Raw genomic sequence first — 11,549 nt, 5'->3', positions numbered from 1 at the left:
ACTCAAAACAACTTTTACATTTTAAGCTTGTATGTTCAAGAATTCCCACAAATAACATTTCTGTTAAACCAGTCCAAATATGTGCACCTCGTGCCTCCATCTATAAAACACCTAAGCAGCTGAAATGCAAGATTTACTTTCCATGGATTTCGCTTAGCTTTGTGTCCTGATGTCAAGCCAGATGGTCCCACTCCTCTTTAACCCATGGAGACTTGACAATGAAGATTCCCAGAAGAAAAATAAATAAGAATTCTGATTTTGATTTGTGAGACCACAGAAAAGATTTCCACTTTACCACAGTCCATCATAGACGGGCTCTGACGAGCCAAAGCAGCCTCTGGATCTTGTCCATATATGGTTTTTCTTCACATGGTTGCAGGGACTTAACTTGGCACACCAAAATGTCAAGCAGCTAAAAATCCTGCATCGAGCAAGACTTGGAAAACAGTTTGCTTTCGAATCTCCAGCTTTTTCTCAAAGAACTCAGAAACCATGTGCTTTAACAATGAATTTCACATTGTTAAAGCACATTTCAGGGAGTTTTGTGGTTTTTGTTTTTCTGTATTATCAACATGAATGTTTTTACATTGTAAGCAAAAGGAGAAAAAAAACATATCTCATGTTATAACACAGACTTATGATTACTGAGAGAGATAACAGTGTGTGGAGGTGGAAGAGCCAGTAGGATCACACCTCGAATCACTGAACTTCTGGTACCATACCCTCGTGAGCATGAGTTGAACAGTATTGTACTGCAGAAAGTAGTGTGTTGCTACAAAACTGGTGAGAAAAAGGCAATTAACAATGGAAGAGAGACAGACCATCACAACACTTAAAAATAGGTGGTAGATGTTTCCTACAGAGAAATAAGTCTGTTTCCTTTACCATCAAAAGACACTCAGAAACTGTGCAAACTCTGACAGGAAGAGGTCTGGCAGACACAAACCACAAATGAATCAGAGGACAAGTTTCTGAGAGTTAACAGCTTACGTGATAGGTCGCTCACAGGACAACAGCTTCAAGCACAGCTTAATAGTGGTCGTAGTAAACAAGTCTCAGTTTCAGCTGTGAAGAGAAGACTTCAAGCTGCATGTTTGGCAGCAAGAAAGCCATTGCTTAGACGTCAGAATAAGACAAACAGGCTTGCCTGGGCCATGAAACACCGACACTGGACTACTGAAGACTGGAAAAAGGTCATATGGACTGGTGAATCAAAATTTGAAATCTTTGGCTCAACGGTGTGTCGAGTAGGCGAAAGGATGGTTCCACAGTGGGTGACATCAACTGTCAACCATGGAGGTGGAAGTGTGATGGTCTGTGGCTGTTTTGCTGGATCCAGGGTTGGTGACTTGTACAGAGTGAGAGGCCCCCTGAACCAAAACAGCTACCAGAGCATTCTGCAGCACCATGCAATACCCTCTAGTATGTGCCTAGTTGGTCAGGGGTTCATCCTACAGCAAGATAATGACCTAAAACATAAGCCCAAGCTGTCCCAGATCTACCTCAGGAAAAAAGAACAAGATGGGAAGCTTGAAACCATGAAGTGGCCAGCACAGTCCTCAGACCTAAACTCCATCGAGCTAGTTTGGGATGAACTGGACAGAAGAGTGAAAGCAAAGCAACCTACAGGTGCTGCATGTTTATGGGAACTTCTGCAACAAACATGGGAAGAACTTTATGAACGAGATTTCATTTCTATTGTCGAGAGAATGCCACGGGTGTGTTCAGCTGTTATATTTGCCAAAGGTGGCTACTTTGATGAGTCAAAGGTTTAGAATACATTTTGGTCTAAGAAATTGATTCCATGATTTCTTTTCAACTGCAATTGCTTATTTGTGCAATGAGACATGAAACTGTATAATTTTCAATAGAAAAACTGGAAAAATTGGGGTGTTATAAAAGTTTGGACCAGTAGAGAGTGTGTGCGTGTATCAATCAATACCAAAAGAGGTATCTCTATCGATGAATAGTCTCCAGACTGTGCACATACTGAAGCGGAGTGTGGATGTTGTAATGTGAGGGTGAGGAAAAATAAGACCAGCAGACACATTGATAGCCTCAGCGCTTGGCGAGCCAACACCAAGAGAAGACCCTGCTTCTGCGAGGAGCTGCCTTAGCGAGTTTATTACAAGTCACAAAATACAGGTGACTCTTTCAAAGTGCGCACAAGCGTTTCACATTAGTGTTGCTATTTGACAAACCATCAGTTCATCCCCTCTACTGCTCAGTCTTTGGTTTCCCAACTTTGAAATGTGAGGATCAGTCCCACAATCACACTCAAATACTCTTTACCTATTTATTTTGTTCCACAGATACATAAGGTGTCGCTGCTCTTAAAATAATACAGTTTGGTTTTTTCCCCTACCATCCAGGTGAGGATTTTGTGCACTACAAAAACTTGCATTTTTACAGCACAGTTGACAAAACTCACAGTTCAAATTTATATCATTCAGCATAGAAGTCAGCCTCATATTTGGAGTTTTAACAATCTATTTATGCATGTTATTACAATTTTTTATTTTTAGATTTATGGCTTCAAAAACATTAAATATATATCTGTTATACAGTGATCTCTGTAGTAGTTGTGCGTGGCTGTATAGCGGCTAACTGTAGGCGTGTATTTAAATAGTTGCCTCGGTTTCTCTTTATTTTCCAAAGTTGCTTTTCTGCACTAAATATGACAACAACTTTTAAGTTTTTCAAGTGCTGGAAAAACAGAAAAAAAATAAATCATGACTGCAGTGATATAAAAACTGTTACCTTATTTGTACAGCTTCTACTAAAGATATGGTTTTCCGCACATCCACGTGTGCTAATGAGGGGAAAAAAGGTTTAAAAATCCAGAAGCCCGGTCTCATGGCTGCAACAGAAAAAGCACTTTTCTAGAGCAAAGACATGAAGTGACACGATGACCCTGGCAAAGGAAATAAAAAGTCCAATAAATTCCTACTTTTTTCCTCCTCAAATTGTTTTTCCAATTAAAGGACAACAGCTGTGCTAAGATCAAATAAACTCAGTCACAACTGACCTCCAAAAAAATTGAGTTTACACGCGCACACACACGTTCCACTCAAGCGCTAAATCTTCGATCCAAACCCAATTCTGTTTTCCAAAACAGAAACAACAACTTATAATCTGTGTGTCACACACGTGACAGAGAGGGTTAGGTAAAATAAAGGTGATCCACACTAAAGTCACTTATTTTGAGCCAGGCGTTACTGTACATTTGACAGTACTGATTCAGTAACCCAACACTGTGCAAAAAGAGGACATCACAACATTGCACAACACTTCCTTCAAAGGAACTCTGTGGACATGAACCAGAACAAAGTTTTGATCCGGAGGAATCAAATCTCTGCATCTGATGAAGAGGCGGCCTGACCTGGCCTCAAAACACTGCTCTGCCGGATGTCCCTCAAAGTTATTCAAGGCTGTGAGCTACGAAGCTCAAGTTCTTGTTTTAAAAGTTTCATCTAATCTCCAATTGTCCTCAAGTTTTTAGGATGGCAATTAAACACTGCACCCCCCTGTGGTCAGAGGGTGCAATGGCAGTAACGCTTTTAACCATCCCCCCCCAACATGTGCAGTCAGGAGATGTGTCTTAACTAAGCCACAGTGCAGCTCTTAAGTAACTTAACCTGCTGAGATTTAAGGCCATTCTAGCATCTTCCCATCAGTGTGGGACTTTTTACCCTTTCTGGGGTATTTATAAAATGTTACAATCAAAACTAAGTTCATTAGAAGTGAGTATAAACACCCTCAAACTAAAGCTCAAAGCCATCACTTCAACCTGAGTCTTTTTTTTTTTTTCCCAAACATACATAAGAGTCAGGGGGGTTGGGGGGTCCTTAACGGGTGGGACCAATCCAGACTTAACTTCAGTGTGTTAGTAGTGCTTCCCACACACTGATGGTGACTCGTTCAAGGGTTTATTTATTCATTTATTCTCTGATCATTTGAGAGAACACCACCTTAGCCAATTTACCAGTGGTCCCTCTCACTTATTTAGAAAGTTGATGTTCTGATAACTATGCCATTGTGCTGGTTATCAATATCATTAAGCTACTTCTTAAAGGATGAACACCAATTTACGGTTTCTGGAGTTTTGCAGCTGTCGGCTCCAGAGACCCATCAGGATTGAGGCGGAGTCTCATTGGCGATGCAGCTGATTGCACCAAAGTTCATGGTGTCATGAGTTAGTGGGCAAAAAAAATATCTGTAGAGGTGTTAATAATTTGTTAAGCAAAGAGTACATGGAACTCTTTAGCAGTAGACGCTCTCTGCCACAACTAGAAACAACATCTGTGGGAAACACTGCTCAGCCACAACAAATGATTTCCTTTCTGGATGCCCATGTTGAGAGTTTCTTGGGTCAAACACTAGTAAAAGTTAAAAAATAAAATAACTAAAAGAATGTTGGAACCAGAACCTGTTATTTCAGGGCAATCTTCTTACAGATGGACATTCTGCCAACCCTCTATAATGAGAGGCTACTTTTGTTGGTTGTAAATGTAGTCACCCGCTTTGAATTAGAACAGATATCATAATTGATATCAGTAAACAAGATGATAACTGACTTTCTGCTCAAAGAATCAGAAAGAATTTTTTAACCTTCAGATGTTCAGAAATCACCACCCATAACAGTGATTGCTACGGTGCAATAAACCTCTGGAATGCTAATACCCAGTCGTGTTTCCAGGCGTTTATTTGTCTCCATCCCGATCTCCATGCAGCCTTCTCTCATGCTGCCGTTTGGTGAGGATGTATTTGAAGAACTCGTAGACAGACCAGCTGATGGCAGTAGAGGGCATCTGGTAGATGACCCGGGCTTGGACGCCTTTAAAAAAGGCTGGAAAGCCTCCCATCCTGTACACCGTCCGAAAAGCCTCGCCCAGGCCAGAGATTTGGCGGCTGCCGGAGGCCGACGCAACCGCTCCAGCTCCCGTCGCTGCCTCTGCCTGGATCACGTGAATAGCCCGAGTCTCCTGCGTGTTGAGAAGGGTCTTGCAGACATCGAGGGGGGTAGTGGCAGCAGCAGCCAGGGCTCCAGCAAGAGCACCGGAAACAACGTGGGAGGAAGGGTTGTACTGTCTGTGGGGGTTGAGAAGCTCCTGCAGGTACTCATAGGTCATGAAGTGGAGCACCTGGAAGGGCACGTTCATCGTGAGCTGGGTGGTGTAGCTGCGGTAGAAAGCAGCTGGGCCCTCGTGTCTCAGCACAGAACTCACACAGTCCACCACGCCACGATAAGGTGAGTTAAACATCTGCATTCGCTGCTTCACAACTAAAAGAAAAAGACAGGACACAGCTTCCTCAATCACATTCAATAACACCTGATCAAGCACGTGTTTTCTATGATCTAATGACCATTTCTTATCAATCCATCCAATCATATTCACACGGAATTGCAACAAAATGTTAACCTTCTCAAGTAAACGCATAACTGTCATCATCAGACTGGTCTGTTGTAAAAAAGCTCTTTTATTGTCTGCAGCTTGAGCCTGTAGCTCCACCAAGTGTCCTAATCACAGAAACACCACATGGTCTATAATGACCTGAAGTAGGCGGAGGTTCTTTAAGTAGGTCAACACCAAGTCTTTACTGTGCAGAATGCATCACATGTGACTGCATGTACATCAGCTGAGCTGACATAAGCAAAGAGATGGAGGAGGAGAGTTTACCTTCAGCTGGGTTCATGGTGGCATCGTGCAGCACTGTGGCCATGCAGCCCGCCACTCCTGCACAACAGACAAAAAAAAAAAAAAGTTTTAACCACAAGATCTCACAGCTTCTCCAAATATTTTGAACACATTACAAGGAGTGTGTTAAAAACGTTAGCATAACTGGCTCTAGTTTAATTTAAAAAAATTAATTTAAAAAATTGTATAATCAAACTGACAGGAATAAACAGTCAGAGTCAAGTGTAACTTCCTTCTAACAAATTCTACTGAATTCATTTCCTGTTTCTTTATTCTTCTGTTCTTTAAAATAAAGAAAGAAAAAAGAAAACAATCAAACTTCTGCACCATTGATTATAAGTCAAAGTTTGCTGACTGGGAAACATCTTACCATTGGCAAAGTGGCTGTTGGTGCCAGGATAAATAGCGTCACTGAGCGAGAACTTTATCTTCTCATAGCACGCGAAGTAGAGAGCATGGGCAGGCCCCGCCCCCACTGCCAGTACATTCATGCCTCTAATCGGCCTCCACACGCCCTCAGTCTGTACAATCTGCCGCAGGGCATCCATCACGTTCCTGTAGCGTGCGCCCAGCTCTGGGTGCAAGCTCTGCATGCGAGTCTAAGGTAATGGGGGGGAAAAATTTGAAAAGAATAAATAAATAATGTTGCAATCTGTATCCCACCTTTTAACGTTCTGGGTGGGAATAATAAGTATTTTTTAAAATAAATACAAACTTGTGTATTTAAGCCCACTCAATTTTATAAACACTTGAAATTGGATATTGTGATATTTCTTGTTCAAAGTTAACAGGTGTACTTTTGCATTCTTGCAGAAAAGATGCAGAAGAACAAAGAGAACAAACAACCCAAAGGAAAAAAATAAAAAAGGAGGAAGTGTTACAGGGCCCCTTTCTGTCAGGATAACCATTATAAACACTTATCCCTCTGTCAGGGAAACCTGAACAGCTAACAGGACAGTGGACAGTTGGCGCAGTAGGTAAGCGCTGATGTAACTGATTAATTTTAGGTTCGTCTATTCTGTTTGTGGTTCTTACTATGTTGGGTATTTGATGCTGCAGTTCCTGATGCAACACAATAAAGTTACTTTAATCTTTAGAAGAGGCTCTTGCGTTTTGAAAACTGCCCCTTTTTAAAATGACAACAGTATAGGAAGGCTGTCGTAAACAACAAAACCCACAACTCCTAATATAGTAAAGGATTGAGACAAATGATGTTGGATGACAAAGATGGCGCGGTTTCACTTCTGTGTCCAAATATCATGCAGTATGTGTCATTTTAACAGCCTTTTCACTGGAAATCATCCAATGTTTATGGAAGTACATATCACTGTAGAAAATGTAACTAGATCTGAGTTCAATCAAACAGTCTGCCAGTGTTTTTGCCCATGAATGAGTACTACTGTTCACTGGTGGACAATAAATGAATTTGACTACCTAAGTAACAGACAGGGATGTGAATGACAAGTCGACCAATCATCGCTATTGTCACTAGTCGGTATCACATATACTAGTTGTTTTTACTTCACACCCAATGCTGGTAAATAGTTGTGTCCTACTGTTATGCAGCCATCTGCCACCAGAGGGAGCGTTGTTGTTGAGAAACACCATAAATCCCTTAATCTCGGCCTGATCTTTTTGTTAATGCTATCATTGAAAGTTTAATTAAAAGGCGAAAGAATAAGACTGTGGATATGTGCACTGGAAATGCGCTTTCTCTGTAAGGTGAACTAGGCTTTCTCTTAGCAATAGTGTGAGGAGTTCAGTCATTTGGGAGGGGCTCAGAGTGCAGCCGCTGCTCTGCCACACCAAAAGGAGACAACTGAGGTGGGGTAAGGTGTTCCGACTGGGCCTTTCTTACTGGGACTAGGCCCCAGGGTAGACCTGAGACTTGCTGCCCATGCCTAGTAACAGATTGCCAAAGCAATGAGCAATATTTTCAGCCCCCTAACATGTCACAATCCTAAAATTTTTCCAGCTGATTTACAGAAGAGCAGAGAGCACATCTTCCTCTTGGCAAAATGTTCACATGGACTTTCCCGGTTTGTGCTTCTGGGAAACGATAACGCACATGGAATGTGCTCAGTCATCCACAATGTGAGCGGTGCATTCAAGACTGTTGTAGAACATCCACGTCCTCAGCACTGAGCAGCAAACAACAGCAGCAGCTGGTAGTGAAAAAAATGACAACAGTTTACCGGTTTATGTATTCAGCCTTACTTCACTGTATACCACTAACTCACTAGTGTCATATTTGCCCTGCGAGAGAGCAAATGCCACCTCTGCTATCAAAGCAATCATCTCTGACGGCCTGATGTAGCAACCTGGCAGCTGTTGCTAGGTTGCTACATTACCCTAAAAAACATTAAAATCTACCAACTAGATAGACAGGGTAGCTTTGTGCAAACAGTCAGAGGCCAAGGACAATTTTGGATACTGAAGAAACTACAGCAGTGCTTCCTTTTAAAGTCTGATTAAATGGATCAGAGGTTTGTAACATTTTGCAACATATTTCACCATTTTTTCAAAAGGTTTTTGTAATGGTTCACCCAGGAAAAAGTCTGCATTTGTTTTTTTCCCTAGCTTAAAATAGACGTTTATGTATGAAAAAGCTCAAACTATGAGTCAATTGAGTAAATAAAACTCGCTTACAAAAAAAAAATTCCTGATATTATTTACAGATTAGTAAGATAATGCTTTCTGCCTGCCTTCAAGCAATGAAGAAACAGACACTGAATTTAGTGAGAAGAATAGACTGAAGCATAATGATCAGTATTACATAAAGATGCTGGCCGGCTACGTATGACGGCAGCAGGAAACAGGTTGTGAAAAAACAAACCTTAGCAGTAAAAGGAAGTTGTCTTTAAAAGTTTACTGTAAAGAAAATCCAAACTTCCTTCAGACAAAAGATATTCAACCACAAAGTTTTGTAATCCACTTCCTTCTACTTCAGCTTTGTTGCTGGAAGAGGGACACAGTCTTGAGACACATAAGGCCAGGAAAGGCTTACGAAATTCTCAACTTAAAGTATTCTTTATAAATTATAAATAATAAAGTCCTGCAAGAGAAAGCTTGAGCTTGTTTTCACCAAATCTTCGACTTGGAATTTATAGTGAATAAGCCTTTTGTTTGATTTACCACCGCTATAAGAAACCACAGAATTACTGCTTCTTTATCTCCTGATACAAAAAGGAAATAACAGGCCGCATACTGAGCACTAAGCTAACAAAGGAAGACTTTGTCTGTATCCCAATTCAGGGTCTGCAGCCTTAAAGGCCGCATTTTAAGGCCGTTTACGTCACAGCGACGCGACAAAGGCTGTCCCAATTAGAAGGCTGCTCGAAATGCGTCCTTCATTTCCCTGAATTTTAAGGACGTGGTGGTGTAGACTTCGTGGCCCAACATATCCCAGAATGCATAGCGCGGCGGTGGGTGTGGATAATTTTGCCGAAAAAAAAAAAAAAACGGTGAGGGGCGCCCGAAGAGTAAACTTTAAGTAAGTACTGAATATTATGTCACTTATTTATGTGCAAATGTTTAATAACGAAGAACATTAAAACATTACTGTTGGCCACATGTCGGCAAAGTTATGTGACATTAGTGATCTTTGTACTAACTTGGTTTTAAAGTCTTTAAAATATACGCCATTCAATAGCTGAGCTTAATCTTACAGAGAATGATCAAAGCTCATGTAGAAACAAACAAACAAATGAACAAAAGATTTCCTCCTTCATTTCTGTCAAACAAAGCTGTATGAAACGTTTCCAGCTGTTAGTATCATGGTTGCTAGGCAATCTGGGCAGCGCAACGGAGGCTAGACCGTCCCATTTCACAAGCCTCGCATTTCCGGCCTTAGCGGTCTTTAAGTACGCGGCCCTTGAGGATCGTTGAGGCTGCGTACTTTAAGGCTGCAGACCCTGAATTGGGATACAGCCACTGTCTTGATTGCTGAAATGCTTTTTGACTCCTTAGATTTGACTAGTCAGTTCCTCCTCTAATCCTTAAATCTACTCAACTTTTCTAGCCAAAGCATGGGACAAGCAGCTGTTCACAGTTGGCACAGACATTTATATCATAGGAAGATATGGTTAGAAAATCCTTAACTATCCAGTTATTCTGAGAAACAAGCCTGTGCACAGTGCCACACCCTCTTCTGCCAAGGAGTGCTTCATTTAACTAGTGTGTCATTGACTTTTGCTCCAGTGACTAATGACCCAAATGAGTTACTCAGTTACTACAGCCAACTCTTCACCGTGGTTTTTTGACAGTTTCTACAAAGTGTTTTCCCAAAGTAAAGCAAAGAGTGATGTTGTCTACAACCATAAAGTTAGCTCCAACAATGCAAATGAATGAAAGCAACAACTGTCCCCAGTATCGCTTCCGTTTAGTCCTCTACGGTTACGTCTTTGATATCAGACTTTGACCATATGTGAACTCCAAGGTTAATTCTAAAATCTCGCCTGTAGGATTTTCTTCGGGATTACTTTTACGATACTAACCATTTACTTAAAACGTAGCACAATTGAAGGCTTTGGACAAAGCAACACAAAATGTCCATGGAGTTAATGGGTTAAGTGATAACTTTCTTTAAGTGTATCGGACCCGTGGAAAAGTAGTGCTGTGTAGCAAGGCGTAAATTTACGAATCCACTTGAAATTGAAAAAGAAAACACACCAAAAATGCACATTTCAAACCCTGTGCGATAAAGGATGCGTGTTAGGGACAAACTTTAACAATCTGGGACAAACTGAGGTGCCGGTTACGACACTAACGGCACCTCAGTGAGCTACTATCAAGCCTAACACATCACTTATCTCTCCAAATCAAAGCTAGGTAAAGGTAAACATACACACTAACATTAAGCTTCCCACTGCGTCCGCCTGAGAATCCTGAGTTTTAGAATTTTAGGTTTAGGTAACTGACCTCTGTTAGCAAGGTTACCCCCTGTTAGCTTGTAAGCTAGCGTTAATCGAGCTCAGGCTTGTAAAGAGGCCTGCGTCAGATTCGGCTTTATACAACCAGTTGCTACCCTCAATGCTGCAAAAACAGAGCCCGACAAACTTTAAAACTCGTAGCCTATTATATTCCATCGCCCTTATACCTTGACACAGTCGACGGGATACATAACGCAGTGCTCCATGATTCCAGCAACGGCACCTGCCAACATGTGTGTGCTGGTGGATACTCCTTGAGGCAGTCCTTCATAGTCTACTTCTGTCTCGACAGAAGTCAAGGTCTCCGGAGTAGACCGATGTGACACCGAGACAAAGTCCTGTTCCCCCGCCATTCTGGATGAGACATGAAATCCTCCCGATGTTCCCAGCAGTCTGCCGCCCAACCATCGAATCTCTGCCCTGGCTGCAGGGCCAGTGACCCGGCTATCGACGCCCGCTGCTTCCACTGACGTTCGCCGGGACATGAAACCATCCGCTTCCATTCAGGTAAGTGACTTTAGGCCTACTGATATGGACAAATCCGGCGGCCTGCCTGTTGGCGCGTTCTTCCCGGCAGCTTATGAATGCAGGCCGGGGATAGAAAGTGCGCGGCAGCCAGCTGCAGAGAGACCGGGAACCAGGAGGAAGGATGGGTTGGTTGTGAGTGTTGCATGCCAACAAATGAATTTGATTCGCTAGACTAGCTGTCAATCATAGACAGTTCGCTCCAATTAGCCAGTTTGGGCTGGGCGGGTAGGTAAAGTGGGTGGAGTTTAAACCTCGTCTTTTGTAACTTCTTTTTATGACTCGTATGGGCCTGCAGGAACGGGACGTCCCAGGTTACGCATCAACGTAGACTTGAACGAAACACATCTACACTTAAAGTTAGGGCATTTGGGGATTGCTTTTATTTTTCTTT

The 11,549-nt window shown here is 42.0% G+C and overlaps 1 protein-coding gene across 1 annotated transcript; it reads right to left on the bottom strand.

The window, feature by feature from the left end:
* Positions 1-2,053: 2,053 nt before the first annotated feature.
* Positions 2,054-11,297, bottom strand: LOC146386130 (mitoferrin-2-like). Its single transcript, XM_084932177.1, has 4 exons — positions 10,798-11,297; positions 6,070-6,298; positions 5,682-5,738; positions 2,054-5,284 (listed from the first exon to the last, which is right to left on the bottom strand). Exons 1-4 carry the CDS (start codon positions 11,131-11,133, stop codon positions 4,704-4,706), a joined length of 1,203 nt encoding a protein of 400 aa, XP_084788303.1. The 5' UTR covers positions 11,134-11,297; the 3' UTR covers positions 2,054-4,703.
* Positions 11,298-11,549: the final 252 nt, after the last annotated feature.

Source organism: Perissodus microlepis, chromosome 6 (assembly GCF_051167445.1).
Source record: "Perissodus microlepis isolate ML-2025 ecotype Zambia chromosome 6, ASM5116744v1, whole genome shotgun sequence".
In the NCBI taxonomy this organism is placed as follows: Eukaryota; Metazoa; Chordata; class Actinopteri; order Cichliformes; family Cichlidae; genus Perissodus; species Perissodus microlepis.
This window is presented reverse-complemented; position numbering and strand designations above follow the sequence as displayed.

Excerpts from the sequence above, each read along its gene's own strand:
- LOC146386130 (XM_084932177.1), bottom strand. The coding sequence starts at position 11,133 with ATGGAAGCGGATGGTTTCATGTCCCGGCGAACGTCAGTGGAAGCAGCG. Across the intron at positions 6,299-10,797 it reads ATCCCGTCGACTGTGTCAAG|ACTCGCATGCAGAGCTTGCA; the intron begins GTATAAGGGCGA and ends CCATTACCTTAG. Across the intron at positions 5,285-5,681 it reads CACCATGAACCCAGCTGAAG|TTGTGAAGCAGCGAATGCAG; the intron begins GTAAACTCTCCT and ends TTTTTCTTTTAG.